Source organism: Bos indicus, chromosome 22, assembly GCF_029378745.1.
Source record: "Bos indicus isolate NIAB-ARS_2022 breed Sahiwal x Tharparkar chromosome 22, NIAB-ARS_B.indTharparkar_mat_pri_1.0, whole genome shotgun sequence".
Taxonomy (NCBI): Eukaryota; Metazoa; Chordata; class Mammalia; order Artiodactyla; family Bovidae; genus Bos; species Bos indicus.
Window position 1 is genome coordinate 12,554,807 of NC_091781.1, and position 21,899 is coordinate 12,576,705.

General features: G+C 43.7%; 1 protein-coding gene across 2 annotated transcripts; it reads left to right on the plus strand.

Moving 5' to 3' along the window:
• The first annotated feature begins 371 nt into the window (after window positions 1-371).
• Window positions 372-21,792, plus strand: LOC109576266 (caspase-14-like). 2 transcript variants are annotated; one of them, XM_019984834.2, is made up of 7 exons: window positions 372-3,058; window positions 4,519-4,571; window positions 5,820-5,969; window positions 14,069-14,294; window positions 14,891-15,007; window positions 16,956-17,065; window positions 19,820-21,792. In XM_019984834.2, the coding sequence occupies exons 1-7, from the start codon at window positions 2,710-2,712 to the stop codon at window positions 19,919-19,921; spliced, it is 1,107 nt and encodes a 368-aa protein (XP_019840393.2). In that variant the 5' UTR covers window positions 372-2,709; the 3' UTR covers window positions 19,922-21,792. The 2 variants fall into 2 exon arrangements, with proteins under 2 accessions (XP_019840393.2, XP_019840394.1); XM_019984835.2 differs by lacking the exon at window positions 5,820-5,969.
• The last annotated feature ends 107 nt before the right edge of the window (window positions 21,793-21,899 follow it).

The following is a 21,899-nucleotide window of genomic DNA, read 5'->3' on the forward strand; positions in this document are numbered from 1 at the left end:
TTCCAAATACACAATTCTATGATTTTTTAAAGTAACTTTACTGTCTGCTGCAGCCATCAGCACAAGTCAGTTTTAGAACACATTCACACCTCCAGTAAGAGCTCTTATTTGCAATGAACCCTCATTCCAAGCCCAGCGGCCACTGATCTGCTTTCTGTCCATAAATCTGCCTCTTCTGTGCACCTCCTATAAGGGGACTAATACAACGTAGTCTCATGTAGTCTTTCTTACATGGTCTCTTGTGTCTTGCTTCTTTCACTTAGCATAACATTTTGGAAGTTCATCTATGATGTGGCATCTTCAATACTTTATTCTTTTTTCATCAGTTGATGAATATGTGAATTGTGAACACTTTTTGGCACTTAGGAATAACACTACTATGAACATTCCTGTATGGATCATTTGTGTGGATATATATTTTCATTTCCCTCGTGTAAATGCCTCGGAGTGGTGTTACTGGTGGTATTACTCTTATGGTTTCTGGTGGTTGCTGGCAATTCTTGGCTTTCATCACTCCAATCTCTGTCTTCACAATGCTTTCTCCTGCATGTTTCTCTCTGTCTGGATTTCCGAGCTTCAGTTTATATTTTAAGGTTAGGATGCCCTATGCACAGTTACACTATGTGGAGGAGTACAGGAGAGGAAAGTGGGATCCTAGTCTAGTGGTGCCTAAGCCACCAGAGCTTGGCGTGCTGTGTGTGAGGCTGTGTGCTGGGCAAGCAGGAAGTACTTAGAGGTGGCAGTGGTGGCCCTGGGGTAGGAATGCAGGGCGGGCAGCTTAGCCCAGATGGTGGCTGGGGCGTCTGCTGCCTAAGGACTTACTTAGCCTCTGAGGCAAGATGTTCAGGTTTCTTGGCCTCTTCAGTCTCCCTTGACCAACCCTCATCTTGGGCTCTGGGAGCCTAGAGCCAGTGAGGGCCCTGCCAGGGACTTGGGAGGGGAGGAGCAGGGATGAGGCCCAGAGGTGCAGGCTTCATCCAGTACAAATTTGCTCATCTTATACACACTGATGAATTTCAGCTACCAGAGTCCCCTTCCCCGCTCCTCATTTTTTCTTTTGGGGGCATATCATCTTAAAATTCGGAGAAATCATCTCATTTTCTCTAAAAGTGGGGTAAAACTGAAATTCGCCTTTATGAAATCTGACTCTTAAGAGTGAAGGCCCCTGGGGTCTGCATATCCCAGGCTCCAAGAATTTTTTTCCTCTCCCACTGTCTCCCACAAGTATTGAGGTTCAGGCAGGAAGTGGGTAGTGAGCTTCAGCTGACTTTGGAAACACTGCCCAGTGCCCACCCCACCTCCTTTTTTTTTTTTTTTTGTATTAAAAAAATTTGATTTGTTCTTAATTGCCCCAGAGTTAAAGCAAATTATTTTGGGGCGGGGCTTTGTGGGAGTGAACAGTCATCTGGCAGCTAGAGATAAGGCCTAGTAAGGCAGGAGGCAAAAAGAACTGAAGCCAAGCTTTCAAGCTGCATTATACTGTTTCCAAGAGTACATTATGAAACAGCTCAATCAATCAAAAAAGTAAATAGTACACTGCCCCTCACTCAACATCATTCAAATGGAGCAATCATCAGAGTTTACTCACTGCTGCTTGTCTCTCCCCTCTCCCCACTACTTCCTTTATTCTGCAATGAAGCTTTTAAAAGCAGATCCCAGGCATCATACCATTTCACCCTTCCATATTTCAATATGCATCTCTAAAATTCAAGGACATTTTTCTTCAGTAAGTACCATGTTATTACCCCACCAGAAAAACAGTTAACAGTTCTTTTGCTTATCGTTCGGTACCCAGCCCATATTCACAGTTCTCTGATGGTCTCCAAAATGATTGTTTACAGTTGGTTTAATTGAGTCACGACTCAGGTCCTGAGATTCTTTCACCAACTGTTTGAAAGGGTAAGTAATTTTGAGGCAGACCATGGTTTAAATGAGTCATCATTTCCTGAGAGCCCTATCAAGTCAGGGAACAGGAATAGGAGGAAGAAGGTGGTTGCAAAGCTGCGAAGTGCTCCCCAAGGCAGTGCTCCTTTCACACCCCTCAGGCTGAACAGTGCATTTCCGACATCTTACTGCCTTCAAATTACTAGTTTTTTTGTCACCAGGTCCTCTAAAAAAACTCGCTTTGTCACCAAGTCCCCTAAAAAAGCTGGCTCGATTCCATAATCTGTAGGTGTTTTTTCAGTTTCCAAGTTTTCCCCTGCTCCTTGGGGACTGGCTTAGGTAGCTGATAGACGCTCTAAGATCGGTGGTTCTCAAACTTGGCTGCAGGTTGGAATCACCTGGGAAGCTTTAAAAACCACTTGTACCTGGGTCGGCCACCCAGAGGGTTTAGTGTAATCAGGTTAGGTTGTGGCCTGGGCGTGAGTAATGTCAAAAGTCCCCCTAGCGATTCTAACGTGCTGCCAAGGCAGAGAACCATGTAGGAGCCTTGCCGGGTGGGCACCACTCAGCCTTCCCAACCCAGGCTCCAAGGGTTAAACCGTGGACGAACTCTTGTGGGCGGAGCGGGGCGTGGCTCCGGGTCGGGGGCGGGGCCTGGGCCAGCGCGGGGAAGGCGGGAGCTTCCAGGCCGCCCTGGTCAGGCTCGCTGGGCGAGCGGAAACGCCTCCAGTTTTCAAAACAAAGAGGAGAAGCGGGAGGCGTGTGTGGCGCGCGGGGTTCAGATAGGTCTCTTCTGCCCGGGCGCTTCAGCATCGCTGGGGGACAATGGAGGGGAGCCTGGGAAGCGGCCGGCGCTCGGGGTCAGACGGTCAGCCGGCGCCTCCGAAGATCTCGCCGACCACAGAGGAGCTGCAGAGCCGCTTGCAGGAGACCCTGGACTTGCTTTCCTCGCAGGAGCTGCGCAGCTTCCGCGACCACCTTAAGAAAGTGGAGCCGCCCGTGAGCCAGGTGAAGCTGGAGCTGGAGGGCCACAGCCCGTCGGGGCTGGCCAAGCTTCTTGCCAAGCACTACTACCCGGCGGCCGTCGCCAAGCGCGTCCTTGTCCAGGTGCTGGAGCTGCTACCCCGCGCAGACCTGCTGCCGCGCTGGCAGAGCGCCCCCACCGACTGCCCTGGTGAGTGCGCGGGGATTCCCGGAGGAGGGGGTGCTCGGGACCGCGGGGTTTGGCCCCCGCCGCCCGGGGATTCCTGGATTGGGGCAGGGCGGGGGTGGGGTGGGTACTGAACTAGGGAGGGGGAGACTGGCGAGGGGAGGACCCCCTAGGTGAGGGCCGGGTTTGGCCCCGGAGCCCAGGTGAGCGGCGGGGGACAGAGTATCAGTGATGGGCGTTGGGGGAGGCGGAGCAAGAAGGACGAGGGCCTCGAGGGACGGAGAGAACCAGCGGCGGAGGGTGGGAGCCCGGGAGTCAGCGGGAAGAAGAGAGAGAGTTCCCAGGCACGGAATCCAAGTGACCAGTCCAAAGCAGCCATCAGGGTTTACCATTCTGGGACGGGCTGAGAAATCCAGATTGACTCAGCAAGACTGAGGTGCATTTTTGAACAGTTACCTCCGGGTGGTTATGATGGAGAAGGTTTTTAGATGATGCAGTGAGAAACTCAGTGTTTGAATATACCGTTAGAACATTTGCCATAAATCTGGGAAGATGTGGTTTAGGAGCAGGAAACGTACCAAGCTGGGGGAGGTTAGGGTTTCCCCTGGTAAATTTAACAACTGTATGTGTGTATAATATATGAGGCAGTTTGTGTATACTTATGTAGAGAGATGAAAGAGAGAGTGAGAAAGAGAAGGAGAAAGAGAAAGTAGCACTTAGATTGGACGTGTTGAGGTACACACCAAAATATACTATGGCTGGGGTCTGTTCTCCCGTGCTTATGATCTGATTGAGTTCCAAGTATGTTGCTTTGCTGACATTTGAATTTGTAATGGGTGACCACCGAAAACCACCACAAAACATGGCCTGTGGGTAGAATACTGGCCCCGGGAAGCCTTTGATTCTCCTTTGACTGCATCTGCACAGCTCTTATACTGTCTCTCCATGCTTAGTTATCATGCTTTAGACTGTGAATCTCTTGCACTTGGTAAAGTGGGTGGTTTTTTTTTTTTTGGTTTTTCAGAACCAACCAAACTACACAGTATCATGACTGCACACTGTAGATACCTCCAAAATATTTGAATGCTGTTTGTTTAATTAAAACATCAAATGGGGTCTTTAACTTCATTTGTCTCTTTATCAGAGCCTTGGTCTCCTTTTCTGGAGGTTCATGTTCAGTAATGCTCATTGGTCCTTACCCTTTTCATCTCTGGCCTGCCTCTCCCTGCCTCTGAACCTGACTGAGGACTAAAGGAGTTCTGTTAAGTTTCTGTTCTCATGAGTTTGGGAGAGGGTTTTCATGATCCTGGAAACCTGTTCTGAAACGAGATTGAAGCCTGCTGGGCCCCAAAACAAAAGAGGCGACTGTTTTTCTTGAGAGTTGCTTTCTGTTAACAGGAACCACTACAGATCATAATTAAAAAGAGAAAAGTGAAAAAAAAAATGCTCTTTTCTGTTTTGTCTTTCCACGAAAATTCATTCAGTGATTCCACGAAAGAGTCTAAAGAGAAGCTATGACTGTGTGGACGGTGAATTGGTAAGTATCTGGACTTTTATTCTAATGCTGCATGTTAGCTGGCTTCCCTGCCGGCTCAAGTGGTAAAGAATCCGTCTGCAATGCAGAAGATGCAAGAGACGTGGGTTAGATCCTTGAATGGGGAAGATCCCCAGGAGTACGAAATGGCAACCCACTCCAGTATTCTTGCCTGGAGAATCCCCATGGACAGCGGAGTCTGACAGGCTACAGTTCATGGGGCTGCAGAGTTGGACACGACTGAGCAACTTAGTGCACGCACACACTTAATCAGTTCAGATAGTATTTAGACACCATTTGAAGGTTTTTGTGCTGCTTTTGTTGGGCTGAAAATGAACATCTGTGGTTGTCTCAAGTGGTCACATCTTTCTGCTTTCTGTTATAAATAGAAAAAGCAAAATATTCGCCAGTTAAAACCACTTTGCATGCATGAACCAAATTAGGTAAGTATGGTTAGTATCTCCATTTTACAGATCAGGGCACCGCAGGTTGTTTGTCCTTGTGCAACTACATAAATTGCTGGCTTCTGACTCTTTTCTGTTTGTTTTATTATGAACATTTAAAACATAAGCTAAAGTAGAAGAGAAAAATGAATCCCCAAACTCCAGCCCCGCCTTCCTAGAGCCCTACTTCAACAATTAGCCATGTAGCCAATCTTGTTTCATCTGCTCCCTCGACCCTGTTATTTTAAAGCAACCCTCTCCCACACATGGATATCTTATCACTTTCATACATACAATACCTGAGTATGTATTTAGCAAGCCTAGAAACAAATGCCCTCGTCTCGGTAGAGATGCAGTTAGCCTACAGATGTCCTTGGCTGCTTCCAGTGCCTTGTACAGTTGGCTTGCTTGAGTTAGGCTCTGATTCAAACAAATACATTTGAAGGCCTGTCTTTTAACACTCTTTATTTACAATACCTTTCCTTTAACCTCTTCTCTTGTTTGTTGACGAAGCCAGGTTATTTGTCCTGTAGAATACCCCACCTTCTGGATTTCCATAACTGCGTTTTCTTTACACCATGTAGTTATGTCATTTACCATTTGCCACTTTCCTTAAACGTAGTTATGGCTATGTATAGGATTTAGAGATGAGATTGGCCTGTTGGTCCAAGTTTGACAGAGGTATTTGAAAGAATTATAAAGGAAGTCATGACGAGAGAGGTAGTCAGTGTTAAACTCGTTTCACGTATAAGGCACATTTGGATTCAGTTTGGTTTTAACATTGTTTCTTGGCTTTCCTTGCAAACAGTACCGTTACGACCTAAGTGGCAGGCGGAAGGCCTTCCTCATGTGTGTGAAGAAGAACAGGCTAGGAGCTCACCAGGATGTCCAACTGATGAAGGATTGGCTTAAGGAGTGCAAGTTCGAACCGACGTTGTGCATCGATCCTGACAAAATGGTACCAAGTTAAAAACAAAAGTGAACATTTGTAGCTTGGGACTCTCCTGGTGGTCCATCGGTTAAGACTCTGTGCTTCCACTGCAGGGAGCTCGGGTTCCATCCCTGGTCAGTAACTAAGATCCCACATGTCCTGTGACATGGCAAAAAAAGAAAAGGAAAATTTGTAGCTTGGATATTATAATCTTCTTTTCTTCTTTAAAAAAATTGAGTTTTATTACCTGGTTAGAACCAGGGCCTGCTGGGTGATGGACCTGAATGTCCTGATGAAATCTAACCGAGCTTCCCTTATGGATGTAGGAGCTTTTGTCGTGGTCCGTTCAGTTCAGTTGCTCAGTCATGTCCGACTCTTTGCGACCCCATGGACTGCAGCATGCCAGACTTCCTTGTCCATCACCAACTCCTGGAGCTTGCTCAAACTCATGTCCATTGAGTTGGTGATGCCATCCAACCATCTCATCCTCTGTCATCCTCTTCACCTCTTGCCTTCAATCTTTCCCAGCATCAGGGTCTTTTCCAATGAGTTAGCTCTTTGCATCAGGTGGCCAAAGTATTGGAGTTTCAGCTTCAGCATCAGTTCTTCCAATGAATATTCAAGATTGATTTCCTTTAGGATTGACTGGTTTGATCTCCTTGCCGTCCAAGGGACTTACAAGAGTCTTCTCCAACACCACAGTTCAAAAGCATCAATTCTTCCCCGCTCAGCTTTCTTTATAGTCCAACTCTCACATCCATACATGGCAACTGGAAAAAACATAGCTTTGACTAGATGGACTTTTGTTGGCAAAGTAAATGTCTCTACTTTTTAATATGCTATCTAGGTTGGTCATAACTTTCATTCCAAGGATCTAGTGTCTTTTAATTTCATGGCTGTAGTCACCATCCACAGTGATTTTGGAATCCAAGAAAATAAAGTCTGTCACTGTTTCCATTGTTTCCCCATCTATTTGCCATGAAGTGATGGGACCGGATGCCATGATCTCCATTTTTTGAATGTTGAGTTTTAAGCCAGCTTTTTCATTCTCCTTTTTCACTTTCATCGAGAGGCTCTTTAGTTTTTCTTCACTTTCTGCCATAAGGTGGTGTCATCTGCATATCTGAAGTTATTGATATTTCTCCTGGCAATCTTGATTACAGCTTGTGCTTCATCTAGCCTGGCATTTCACATGATGTACTCTGCATATAAGTTAAATAAGCAGGATGACAATATACAGCCTTGATGTACTCCTTTCCCAATTTGGAACCAGTCTGCTGTTCCATGTGTGGTTCAAACTGTTGCTTCTTGACATGCATACAGATTTCTCAGGAGGCATGTAAGGTGGTCTGGTATTCCCATCTCTTTAAGAATTTTTCCACAGTTTGTTGTGATCCGCACAGTCAAAGGCTTTGGCATAGTCAATAAAGCAGATGTTTTTCTGGAATTCTCTTGCTTTTTTGATGATCCAACAGATGTTGGCATTTTGATTTCTGGTTCCTCTGCCTTTTCTAAATCCAGCTTGAATGTCTGGAAGTTTTCAGTTCACATACTGTTGAAGCCTGGCTTGGAGTATTTTGAGCATTACTTTGCTATCCTGTGAGATGAGTGCAATTGTGCAGTATTTTGAACATTTTTTGGCATTGCCTCTCTTTGGGATTAGAATGAAAACTGACCTTTTCCAGTTGTGGCCACTGCTGTATTTTCAAAATTTGCTCTCATGTTGAGTGCAGCACTTTCACAGCATCATCTTTTAGGATTTGGAATAGCTCAACTGGAATTCCATCACCTCTACTAGCTTTGTTCGTAGTGATGCTTCTTAAGTCCCAGTTGACTTCACATTCCAGGAGGTCTGGCTCTAGTTGAGTGATCACACCATCGTGATTATCTGGGTCATGAAGATCTTTTTTGTACAGTTCTTCTGTGTATTCTTGCCACCTCCTCTTAATATCTTCTGCTTCTGTTAGGTCCATACCGTTTCTGTCCTTTATTGTGGCCATCTTTGCATGAAATATTCCCTTAGTGTCTCTAATTTTCTTGAAGAGCTCTCTAGTCTTTCCCATTCTGTTGTTTCCGTGTTTCTTTGTATTGATCACTGAGGAAGGCTTTCTTATCTCTCCTTGCTTTTCTTTGGAAGTCTGCATTGAGCAGATATGGAGAGGGATTACTGAGAGCCCTGGGCAAAACTGCATTGTGATTTAACTAGATGACAGAGAAGAAGATGAAGGGGAAGAGCGGTGGTGGATGGGTGGGAGCTTCATTGTGACCTCTCTGCCTGCAGCTGAGTCCAGGTCTAGCCCTGCCCATGCTTTGGATTAGTAACAGAGGAGAGTCCTTCATAGACCCCAGGAGTCATTGCTAGTGAATATGAAGGAACAGCATAGCAGGAGGACCAGGAAAACAGCACAGGCCAACAGAGGTGGAGTCCTGTCTCTTACCAGTTGTTAGTCTAATCCTCAACTGGGGGTGACTTTGTCCCCCCTGGGGGCTACTTCTGACACTGTCTGGAGACATTTTTGGGCTTCCCAGGTAGCACAGCAGTAAAGAACCCACCTGCCAATGCAGGAGACACAAGAGACGCGGGTTCGATCCCTGGGTTGGAAAGATCCCCAGGAAAAGGCAATGGCAACCCACTCCAGTATTCTCGGCTAGAGAGTCCCACTGACAGAGGAGCCTGGCGGACCACAGTCCACGGGACCACAGAGTCGGACATGACTCAGCGTGCACTCATGCCAGCGCACAGAGACGTTTTTGTTTTTCATCGTTGGAGGGTACTGTTGGCATTAGTGTAGATGCCAAGGTAGAACCGAGGGTGTGGCTGAACATACGAGGATGCACAGGACAGCCCCCAAGGCAAAGAGTTCCTGACACAAAATGTCCATAGCGGGGTAATTGTCTAGAAATTCTGCCTGAAATTAATGGACGGCTTTCTTCTCTCTAATTTATTATGTAGGGCTGGGGTGAGGATGAAATGAACTGCTTTATGTTAAAGTTCTCAGGATAATAGCTGGCCTATAGTAAGTACTCGATAAATTTAGATTTTGTTTCAAAGTTAAAAGCAGACTCCTTCATGTTTTCCATGGATTGTACCAGAATTTCTTCTGTGTTATGTGATTTTTTTTTGAATCCATCTTTTCCATTCAGGTGACAGATAATTGCCAATGTTTTTCTGGTTTATTCTCCCAAAGGTCCAGAAGTAACTTCTTTCTCTACATCCTGTCAACATTTATTTGTAAATAATTAGCAATCTTACTGGTAAAATTATTTCACTTTCATTTTCTTGACTGTAGTAGCATGGTTGAACATCTTTTGGTCATTATTTTCCCTTCTGTGAATTACCTGTTTATATCCTTTGCCCTTTTTTCTTACTGGATTTTCTTTTCTTATTCTGTAGTTCTTTTTCCTGAATTTTAGACAAAATAGACTGCAGATATTTTTCTCCTGCCTTGTTACTTGCCTTTTGACTTTTTGTTGCCTCAAGTCATATGGAAGTTTTTGCTATAAACTCGTCAGTCTTTCTTTTTGTCAGCTTCTTGGTTTTTCTGTCTTGATTAAACCCCATGATTTCCCAGCTTAAAATTTATTATTTATTTTTGGCCGCCCTGGGTCTTCGTTGCTGTGCAGGCTTTCTCTAGTTGCAGTGAGCGGGGCTACTTTTGGTTGCAGGGCGTGGACTTCTCACTGCTGTGACTTCTCTTGTTGCAGAGCACAGGCTCTAGGGCATGCGGGTTTCAGTGCGGGGGCTCCCGGGCTCTGGAGCACAGGCTCAGTAGTTGTGGCAGATGGGTATAGTTGCTCCTTGGCATGTGGGTTCCCAGATCAGGTGTCAGACCCTGATCTTTTGCATTGGCAGGCGTATTCTTACCACTGAGCCAAGAGGGAAGCCCCCCAGTTAAACATTTTTTAAATTATTTTTCTATAATATCTTTATAGTGAAGGTTAGCCTTCTGCTCACTGAAACAGTGAGGTGGGAGGTCTAACTTTATTTCCAAGCCAGTTCTCATTTGTTGGTGATACATCCTTTCCCCACATACATGAAATTCCATTCTTGTCATATATTAAATCCCTGTATGTGTATTTGGATTGATTTCTGGATTCTAAAATATGTATTCATATATTTGTTTATACTTATGCTGGTGATGGAGGAGCCAGGTAGGCTGCAGTCCATGGAGTTGCAAAGAGTCGGACATGACTGAGCGACTTCACTTTCACTTTTCATTTTCATGCACTGGAAAAGGAAATGGCAACCCACTCCAGTGTTCTTGCCTGGAGAACCCCAGGGATGGCGGAGCCTGGTGGGCTGCTGTCTATGGGCTCGCACAGAGTTGGACAAGACAAGCAACTTAGCAGCAGCAGCAACATGCTGCTATATCCATGTTTTGTTCACCCTGATTTTATAGTGCTTTTGGACAGCTGAGATGATCTACCTCCCGTTCATTGTTTTTTTTTGTTTGTTTTTATTTGTTTGCCTTTGTTTTTTACTTCTGAATGTTCTTTGCTATTCTTCAGTACCTTGCTATTCCTGAGCATCTGTTTTCTGTGACCTTGAGAACCATCCAGTTTCACAGAAATCCCTTGAGGTTTTAACTCATATGACATTGACTAGAGATTAATTTGGAGTTAATTGACAAATTAATAGTATTGAGTCATCTCGATCAGAAACTTCAGGCTGTCATATTTTATGTTGCCTCTTCACTGAAGATTTTTTAAATAATTTTATTCACTTAGATAATGTTCATTTCTTCTTAGGTTTATTCCTAGGTAATGTTTTACTTTTGTTATGACCTTCAAAGGATCCCTTTTCCATTATCCAGTTTAAATGTTTTATTCCTGGGTAATTAGGGAACTCTAGATCTTTGTAACAAGACCAGGAGCTGACTGTGGCTCAGATCATGAACTCCTTATTACCAAATTCAGACTTAAATTGAAGAAAGTAGGGAAAACCACTAGACCATTCAGGTATGACCTAAATCAAATCCCTTATGATTATACAGTGGAAGTGAGAAATAGATTTAAGGGACTAGATCTGATAGATAGAGTGCCTGATGAACTATGGAATGAGGTTTGTGACATTGTACAGGAGACAGGGATCAAGACCATCCCCAAGGAAAAGAAATGCAAAAAAGCAAAATGGCTGTCTGGGGAGGCCTTACAAATAGCGGTGAAAAGAAGAGAAGTGAAAAGCAAAGGAGAAAAGGAAAGATATAAGCATCTGAATGCAGAGTTCCAAAGAATAGCAAGAAGAGATAAAAAAGCCTTCTTCAGCGATCAATGCAAAGAAATAGAGGAAAACAACAGAATGGGAAAGACTAGAGATCTCTTCAAGAAAATTAGAGATACCAAGGGAATATTTCATGCAAAGATGGGCTCAATAAAGGACAGAAATGGTATGGACCTAACAGAAGCAGAAGATATCAAGAAGAGGTGGCAAGAATACACAGAAGAACTGTACAAAAAAGATCTTCACGACCCAGATAATCACAATGGTGTGATCACTGACGTAGAGCCAGACATCCTGGAATGTGAAGTCAAGTGGGCCTTAGAAAACATCACTACAAACAAAGCTAGTGGAGATGATGGAATTCCAGTTGAGCTATTTCGAATCCTGAAAGATGATGCTGTCAAAGTGCTGCACTCAATATGCCAGCAAATTTGGAAAACTCAGCAGTGGCCACAGGACTGGAAAAGGTCAGTTTTCATTCTGATCCCAAAGAAAGGCAATGCCAAAGAATGCTCAAACTACTGCACAATTGCGCTCATCTCACATGCTAGTAAAGTAATGCTCAAAATTCTCCAAGCCAGGCTTCAGCAATATGTGAACCGTGAACTTCCTGATATTCAAGCTGGTTTTAGAAAAGGCAGAGGAACCAGAGATCAAATTGCCAACATCCGCTGGATCATGGAAAAAGCAAGAGAGTTCCAGAAAAACATCTATTTCTGCTTTATTGACTATGCCAAAGCCTTTGACTGTGTGGATCACAATAAACTGTGGAAAATTCTGAAAGAGATGGGAATACCAGACCACCTGACCTGCCTCTTGAGAAATCTGTATGCAGGTCAGGAAGCAACAGTTAGAACTGGACATGGAACACCAGACTGGTTCCAAATAGGAAAAGGAGTACGTCAAGGCTGTATATTGTCACCCTGCTTATTTAACTTATATGCAGAGTACATCATGAGAAGTGCTGGGCTGGATGAAGCACAAGCTGGAATCAACATTGCCGGGAGAAATATCAATAACCTCAGATATGCAGATGACACCACCCTTATGGCAGAAGTGAAGAGGAACTAAAAAGCCTCTTGATGAAAGTGAAAGTGGAGAGTGAAAAAGTTGGCTTAAAGCTCAACATTCAGGAAACGAAGTTCATGGCATCCGGTCCCATCACTTCCTGGGAAATAGATGGGGAAATAGTGGAAACAGTGTCAGACTTTATTTTTGGGGGCTCCAAAATCACTGCAGATGGTGACTGCAGCCATGAAATTAAAAGACGCTTACTCCTTGGAAGGAAAGTTATGTCCAACCTCGACAGCATATTCAAAAGCAGAGACATTACTTTGCCAACAAAGATCCATCTAGTCAAGGCTATGGTTTTTCCTGTGGTCATGTATGGATGTGAGAGTTGGACTGTGAAGAAGGCTAAGTGCTGAAGAATTGATGCTTTTGAACTGTGGTGTTGGAGAAGACTCTTGAGAGTCCCTTGGACTGCAAGGAGATCCAACCAGTCCATTCTAAAGGAGATCAGCCCTGGGTGTTCTTTGGAAGGAATGATGCTGAAGCTGAAACTCCAATACTTTGGCCACCTCATTCGAAGAGTTGACTCAATGGAAAAGACTCTGATGCTGGGGTGGGATTGGGGGCAGGAGGAGAAGGAGACGACAGAGGATGAGATGGCTGGATGGCATCACTGACTCGATGGACGTGAGTCTGAGTGAACTCCGGGAGTTGGTGATGGACAGGGAGGCCTGGTGTGCTGCGATTCATGGGGTCGCATGAGTTGGACACGACTGAGCGACTGAACTGAACCAAGGTCTTTGTAAATTAAGTTTGTATCTGGTCAACTTGCAGATCTCTACTTTTAGTAGGTTTTAATTGAATATATTTCTGGAAAGTCATATTATTTGTAAGTAATGAGTCTTTGGCACCCCACTCCAGTACTCTTGCCTGGAAAATCCCATGGATGGAGGAGCCTGGAAGCCTGCAATCCATGGGGTCGCTGAGGGTCCGACACGGCTGAGCGACCTCACTTTCACTTTTCAGTTTCATGCATTGGAAAAGGAAATGGCAACACACTCCAGTGTTCTTGCCTGGAGAATCCCAGGGACAGGGGAGCCTGGTGGGCTGCCGTCTATGGGGTCGCACAGGGTCGGACACGACTGAAGTGACTTAGCAGCAATGAGTCTTTGTTTCCAGTATTTATACCTCATTTAACTTTTGCTGTACTGTATTGAAATGGCCAGGATCTTTGTTACAACATGGTGAGAGCAGCCATTCCTCTCTTGCTTGTCTTTATAGGGGCATTGATTCTGCTGATGCCTCTTGATAGATTCTGGCAAGTGGATATGATTGGGTAGACTCCTCCATTCCTTGCCATTTCTAGCTTACTGAGGGTATTAATTTTATAAAATAATTTTTATATTAAAATAAGTTAAACACATGTACACCCATGGCTGTTTCATGTCAATGTATGACAGAAACCACTACAATATTGTAAAGTAATTCGCCTCCAATTAAAATAAATTAATTAATTAAAAATAAATCAATAAAATAAGTTAATAATGCAGCATTTAAATACATTAATTCTTTGGGGAACTGTAGTTTTCTTATGTTTTGTGGTAGAGAATCAGAAGCACCATAATTTTGTCAAACAAGAACCACCATTGGTAAAAGAATAAATCATACGAAGTCTGATAGCAACCAAAAGGGAAGTGATAAGTCATACTGACACTACAAGAGATGTAGGTATTTTCATATTTGTCATCTCATTGATTCACTTTGTGAAGAAGCCATCTCTGGGATTTCTGTTTTTTTCTACTTCTTTTTTAATATGTTATCTGTATTATATATTATACATATATAATATATATGTATATACAGTTCTTTTTTAATATGTTATCTTATTTTACAGGACTTACTTGGAAAAATAACATCATTTCGTGATGAACTAAATGAAATTAAAGATGACATTGGCTGTTGCCTTGTTACTCTTATGTCCCATGGAGAAGAAGGTTTTATCAAAATGAAAGACGGTGAAAAAGTCAGCCTGGAAGACATTTTTGAAATGTTTAACAATAAAAATTGTCCAGCACTTCAAGAGAAACCAAAAATCTTTATAATCCAGGCCTGCAGAGGAGGTAAGTGGAGATGTCTCTGTATCATTCTCTTTCCAGAAAATTCTCATGTTGATGATTGAGGAAAGAAAAGTAAGTTTTAAAAAATTATTTTTTAATAATTATATTAAATAATATACCTGAAGATACCTCAGACCCTTAGCTGATGTATCTTACATTATATAGCATAGTAGGGACTTTGAGCTGGGAGAAAGGGATGGAGTGACAGCTTACCTGGTTAGGATGGTTAATTTAGTCTGAGGAAGGTCTGCTGCTGCTGCTGCTGCTAAGTCGCTTCAGTCATGTCCAACTCTGTGCGACTCCATAGACGGCAACCTACCAGGCTCCTCCATCCATGGGATTTGAGGAAGGTCTAAGCCATTAAAATCATTAGGTGTATCTGAGAGCCTCAAATTCTAGGGGAGAGGTGGACAATTTTCTGGGGGATGTCCTATCATTCGTGTGATTCTAGTTGGCTTGTGGGACTAATTTCTGATTTATGTAACTTTGGTTTTAATTATTTCTCTTGTGGAGATACAAGCTTCTTGTGACTTTTATTAAAGGTTATTCATGTCAATGGTATATTATTGTAGTTTGTATTTTCATTCCTCAAAAAACAGAGAGAAGAGACAGTGGTGTTGAAACAGATGATGAACCCATGGACTTGGATGATGGATCAGAGAAGAAGAGGCTGCCTACATTCAGTGATTATTTCATTGTATATCCCACCCAAGCAGGTAGGATAGTGAGGCTTGAAGATAGACATTCATCCAGAGGGTTTAGGTTATTCCTACTGATTTTTTAAAATCCTTTTTTTTTTTTTTTTGCCTCTCTGTGAGGCTTGTGGGATCTTAGTTCCTCGACCCTGGATTGAACCTGGGCCCTTGGCAATGGAAGTGCAGAGTCTTAACCACAGGATCACCAGGGCCTTCCCAGAAATCTTTCTGAAAAAAATTATCTGTGCTTTATAGATTGATGTGCATGGGAGAAAGAGCAAGCACCATTGTGGTGTCCTAAGTTGAGAAGTCATGCAGTGCCCAACAGGGACACACAGCCTGGTAGTAACTGGTTATTTAAGAATGAGGGACCTCCCTGGTGGTCCAGTGGTTAGGACTCCGTGCCCTCACTGCTGAGGGCACAGGTTCAATCCCTGGTTTGGGGACTAAGATCCCACAAGCCCAGTGGCATGATCAAAAATAAAAAAAATAAATAAGAATATTTTTCTTTCTATTTGTATGGCCTTTTTTTGGACCATCTGTTCACGTGCCTGTTGGCCATTCACGCATCTCCTGTTGCCCTGTATTGCACTGGGTTGTTTTCTTATTAAGTTACGTATATTCTGAATACTAGTCCTTTCTCTGGTACAAGTTACAAATATTCTCTCCCACTTTGTGACTGGCTTTTCCTTTTCTTAAAGATGTCTTTCAAAAAGCAAAAGTTTTATAAGCATTCAGTGGTGATTCAGTAGTAGAATTCTCGCCTGCTGCAAAGCAAGTGTTTTATGTTTTTACTCCAGTTTATTGACTTTTTTCTTTTATGGCGTATGCCTTTTGTAAGAAACCTTTGCATACCCTGATGTTGCAAACATGTCCTGTGTTTTTTTGTGTTCCAACCCAGGTTTACTATGAGAGGGTGCCATTTTCACAGTCCTTCCACACTATACAGACATATTTTGTGTTTTTCAATCGAATAATAAGCATAATTTCAGTAGTCAAACCCTTGAATACCCCCAAATAAATTCCATATGGATATATTTAGGGTTAGCTTAAAATGCTAGAGCAAAAGTCAGCGATAAAAAGGTAGAAAGGGGATGTGTACATGCATGCCAAGTCACTCAGTGTGTCCAGCTCTTTTCGACGCGTGGACTGGAGCCCGCCAGGCTCCTCTGTCCATGGGATTCTCTGGGCAAGAACACTGGAGTGGGTTGCCACGCCCTCCTCCAGGGGATCTTCCCCGCCCAGGGACTGAACCTGCGTCTCTTACATCTCTTGCTTTGGCAGGCATTCTTTACCACCAGCGCCACCTAGGAAGCCCAGAAAGGGGATAAGGAAAGCAAATATGACAAAAACTGATAACTCTGATCTGAGGGATGATTATTCGGGGGGGGCATTCAACTTTCCCTCCCACTTTAGTGTATATTTGAAAACTTTGAAGCTAGATAAAAAATGCGTATTTAAAAGTTTCCCCTTGAGAGGTTGTGTGCAATTGGTCACACAAGTCTTCTGTCTCTGCTTAGTCACTCAGTTGTGTCCAACTCTTTGCGACCCCATGGACTTTAGCCCATCAGACTCCTCTGTCCATGGGGATTCTCCGTCTTAATGCTTCCTTGGTGGCTCATATGGGGAAGAATCCACTGGCAATGACGGAGACCTGGGTTTGATCCCTGGGTTGGGAAGAACCCCTGGAGGAGGGCATGGCAACCCACTCCAGTATTCTTGCCTGGAAAATCCCCATGGACAGAAGAGCCTTGGCGATCTACAGTCCATGGGGTCATAAAGAATCGGACACAACTGAGCGACTAAGCACACACATATATTCTTTTTTAGATTCTTTTCCATAATGCCGGTGTTTCTGTATTATCAGTTCAAAGCCATTTTCTAGGTTTTAACTATGGAGCAAAGAGCAAGTTTGCTACAAGTAGAGGGGGAAATGGATGAAGTGGTTCTTTTTTTTTTTCCTTTATAGACCATGTCGCTTTACGGGATCCCCGCACTGGCTCTGTGATGATCAAGGAGATGACTGAAGTCTTTAAGCAGTATGGGAATAAGTGGCACCTCGCTGACTTCTTTACCATAGTGAGTAGATTCCAAGTGAACACGCACTCCATCCAGTCTAAAGCTAATGCGCTTGATGAAAACATCTTCATGAGAAGATTGCCTTCAGCCGTGAAAGCATGAGGGGGGTTCAGGAGTGGCCTGTAACCAGTGGGCTGGTGAGTTTAGAGGGCTGTGGCAGAAGTCACGGCTGAGCCAGGCGCCAATGGAGAACGGACAGTGACACTTCATTCAGTGGAACATGAGTGAGTTGGTTATTAGCGAGCTTGGAAGTTCTGCCTGCACTATGGTCCTGCCAGCCTTATTTATCTCCCCCAGGAAGAGGGGAGAACCGGAGGGCTTCTTTGAGGACCAACACTATCTTACATTTGTCTGCCCAGCTTGTAGCCAATACTGAACGTTCAGTGAATGAATGAGGGGCCAGGAATTATAGCAGATTTATATACACACTGTAGTTTGGAGGAGGGCCTGATGATAGTGGTTTACCATATCAGGATCAAAGAGTTATTTTCTTCTTAATCTGGGCGTTTTATCTCTGAAGAGAGCTAACTAGAAAAGGTTGTAAATGAGCACAGTAACAGCAGTACTCGCACGTTCTGAACAGCTCACTCTGTGCCAGTTACTGTTCCTTGCAATTGACAGATATTAATACATTAAGTTTTTCAACAGCCCTCTGGCAGGTGCTTTGATTCCCATCCCCTGTTACAAATGCAGAGCTAGGAAAGTGGCAGCCTGGGCTTTCTAGTCCAGACAAAGTGCTTTTAGAGCTCGTGCCTTAATCACAATCACGCAGTATTACTCCTTAGGAGCTTCCCAGGTGGCCCAGTGGTAAAGAATCCACCTGCCAATGCAGGAGACGCAGGAGAAGAAGGTTCGATCCCTGGGTCAGGAAGATCCCCTGGAGAAGGAAATGGCAACCCATTCCAGTATTCTTCTCTGGGAAATTCCAGGGACAGAAGCCTGGAGGGGTACAGTCCTCAGGGTCGCAAAGAGTCAGACACAACTTAGTTACTAAACGAACTTACTTCTTACCTCCCAAGGTACGGTAACAATTTTTATTTCTTTAAAAAAATATAATGTTAATGCTTTGCATATGATGCTTAAGAGCTTTCAAAATTCTTTTTCACCTCATTTTGAGGTAAGCTTTTGGCGAGGGGGGAGTGTTAAAGGGAAGAAATACGATTTTGATAGTCATTCCAACCATATTCCCAAATCTCTTGTATTATTCAATTTCTCTCTTTAATAAAATAGTTTCTTGTCAGTGTTTCAAGAATATAATAATAAAGACAGATTTAACCTAGGTAGAAATTCATTTTAGTTAGGCTAACTGAAAAATTATTTTGCCAAATGGTGTTCATTAAGTCTTTTTTGAACAGCATTCATTTTTTAATTGAAAGCTTATTTTTTTAATTGAATGAAAGATTCTTTAAATTCTATAGTGCTTTACAATTTTCAAATGTTTCACACACGTCTTCATTTCTATAACTCTTCATTTCACATACGTCTTCAATTCCAGAACTCTTTTTGACCCCTAGCCCTATCTTGCCCCTCCCCACTTTCCTGTCCCCACTGGTAACCTCTAGTTTATTCTCTACAGCTGTGAGCCTGCTTCTGGCCACTCAGCATGCAGGCCCTTAGTTCCCCTTCTAGGGACTGAACCCATGTCCTCTGTAGTGGAAGCACAGAGTCTTACCCACTGGACTGCCAGGGAAGTCCCTCTTTTTTTTTTTTTTAATTCACCAGTTTGTTGTATTTTTCAGATTTCACTTAAAAGTGGTGATATACAGTATTTATCTTTCTCTGATTTATTTCACTTAGCATAATACCCTCCAAGTTTATTCATGTTGCTGCAAAAGGCAAAGTTTCACTTTTTAATGGCTGAGTAGTGTTTCTGTCTCTGTGTGTGTGTGTATGCATGTGTGCGCGTGTGTATATACCTCATCTTCTTTATCCATTCATCTGATGATGGACATTTAGGTTGCTTCCATACCTTGGCAATTGTAAATAATGTTGCTATGAACATTGGGGTGCATATATCTTTTCAAATTAGTGTTTTTGCTTTTATCAGATATATACCCAGAAGTGGAATTGCTGGGTCATATGGTATGAACACTTTTCATTTTTAAAGTCCTTGCTGAGTAGACACTGGCAAGAAAGTCCAAAAACGAATGTGATGTGACCTTTGCGTTAAAGGCCCTTACAGCTTCATGAGGCAGCCAATGTAGGCGAGCCTACAGCCAGCCCTGGAATTCATAGAGCTATTGAATGCTTTGGACATCACATAACCCAATCCTTTCAGGGTACCATAAGTTACCAAGGCTCAGAGACGGTTGCCTGATGTTACCAGGGGCAGGCTGAGACTTGAACCCAGGTCTGTGCACACTTGGGCTTCCTGGGTGGCGCTAGTGATAAAGAACCCACCTGCCAGTGCAGAGGACGTGAGAGGCAAGTGTTCAAACCTTGGGGCAGGAAGATCCCCTGGAGAAGGGCCTGGCCACCCATTCCGGTATTCTTGCCTGGAGAATCCCATGGACAGAGGAGCCTGGCAGGCTACAGCCCATGGAGCTGCAAAGTGTGGGACACGACTGAAGCGACCGAGCACGCTGTGCACACTTCAGTGCTCTTTCCAGCCACAGCGCTGCCTTCGCTGGGATGTGGGTGACCTTTGCTTTTCCTGATGCAGTCAGAGTTCTGCTCTCACCTTTGGTGGGCTTTACTAAGAGGCTTTTGAGGGCTTTACAGTTCATTTGGACAATTTGTTCTTTTATCTTACAGGTGAATAACAGAGTGGTGCACCGCGACTTTAATCTGTGTAACAAACCAGTGAAAGTATCGCTGGTAATGGAGTCGACTTTAACAAAATTTGTATACTTTTGACACAAGGATGATTCAAAAAACAAAGACTGCTTTGCAACACAGTTTGTGAAGAGCTATGAGCATTTGTAGCATTGCACTAATGGTTACCATTTTGCATTATTCTTGTCACTGATGTTTCTTCAGTTTTGTATATATATATAATTTTTCTAAGATTTAAGTCTGCTTACTTGATACTTGTCTTTTTTTTCTTTTTTTTTAAGATCACTGTTTTCTGAAAAAACACTTTCCTGAATTGTTATCAAAACATGGACGTCCAGCTCCATTTGTGTACTGGTTTTATCCCGCGTTTTTCTTGCTGATTACCCTGCCCTCCGCACCCCTCATTTGGTGCTGGCTTTAAGGCTTATTTTCTTGGTTTAGTCAAGGATTGCTGTGTGTGGTCTTGTCCTCTGTTGTGCCTTATCTCCCCAGACTTGTCTGTAGCCAATCTGAGCTCTTGGATCCGTAAGCCATTCTCGGGTCTTAACCTGGATCACTCTGGGCCTTGATGCCTTTGTGTGTTTGCTTTGCACCTGCTTCCCACCTTCCTCCTTGCACCTCTGAGCTGCTGTCTTCTCCACTTGGAACCCTCTATTCCACCCCACACAGGTAAGTCCTTGCCATCCTTTAGAATTTGGTTCAAGCATCACTTACACAGGGAGGCTTTCCATAGCCCCCCTGCTAGGTCAGCCTCTTCTAAGTGCTCAGAGACTCTCTGCTCCTCTTCTGTAGCATTGAAATGACTCTATAGTGCCTGTTTTCTCTCCCTCTCCAGTTTAGTCATGAGCTCCAAGAGGCAGAGGTTGTGTGTCTCACTCATGGCTGTGTCCTAGCTTCCGTCCGCACCTTAGGACACAGAGAGGCCATGCAGTGAACATTGTAGTGAGTGACTGATCCCTGTGTTTTAATTGTTTTACCCATTCCACAGACCGGGCCTCTTGCATATCTAGCCAGCTGCCATTCATCCCCACATACATGCATGTCTCATGGCTGCTTCTACTCAACAAGTTGGGAGTTAACCTGAGTTTCCCCGAAATCCTCTCATAAAAGCCATCCCATTGTTCATAATCCTTTGACTCCCCACTGCCTGCAGGATATACCCCCCAAGTTCCCTAGGAGAATATTGCAAGTCTTTCTCCATCAGGCTCAATCTACACTACTCATGTCCTGCCTGTTTGTCCTGGTAATTCACCCTCCCTTAATAATCCTGTCTCACAGAACCGGGCTTGTGGCTTAGTGGATGGATGAACTCTCCTGGATATGTCATTGTATCGGAGTTCAGTCTCCCCTTTCGGTCTGCAATGCCCTTCCGTTCTGTGTGCTTCCCTTCTACTGTGTATTCTTCAGGGAGCAACTTGGGTCCCATCCCACAATAAAGAAAACTGTATACAGACTAATGATTTTAGAGTAACAAGCTGTGGACTGAGCATGAATTTTTGTATTCAAACTTTTGTTGTAACTCTGGACTGCTTCTGGACCTCAGTTTCCTCATCTGTATGAAAGGAGGTTTGGCTCAGCAGACCCTGAGAACTCACCCCCCTGGACTTCAGTGAACTTGGACCGCTTCATGAACTTGCTCCTGAACACCCTGCATGTGGGACTGTTGCTGAACCTAAGGGTTCAAGCTGGCAGTTGCATAAGACTGTTGGGCCTATGTGAGGATGCAGGTGGTTAGTGAGAATGCTCTGAAGATTGACAGCCAAATGAACTGAAGCAATCTGGAATCTCCAGGCCTATCTGCATTTCAGAGATCATTGTGTCCATTTTAGGTAATGTGATTTCTAAAGTATAAATATATGTGATTTAATTTTTAAGCATTTGTGTTCTGATACTTGATATGTAGCTTTGGTTTTGTATAGAGCATTAAAATGTCTCTGGTTCATAAAACATGACCATCCGGTGAGCCTTCTCTATTCACTTGGGTTTTGCAAGACTTCTAGGCACAGAGGCTTGTTTCAGGGAGGCAGCATCAGCTGAAATATCAACAGCTGTTATTTCC

Excerpts from the sequence above, each read along its gene's own strand:
- LOC109576266 (XM_019984834.2), top strand. The coding sequence starts at position 2,710 with ATGGAGGGGAGCCTGGGAAGCGGCCGGCGCTCGGGGTCAGACGGTCAG. Across the intron at positions 4,572-5,819 it reads ACTGTGTGGACGGTGAATTG|TACCGTTACGACCTAAGTGG; the intron begins GTAAGTATCTGG and ends CCTTGCAAACAG. Across the intron at positions 5,970-14,068 it reads GCATCGATCCTGACAAAATG|GACTTACTTGGAAAAATAAC; the intron begins GTACCAAGTTAA and ends CTTATTTTACAG.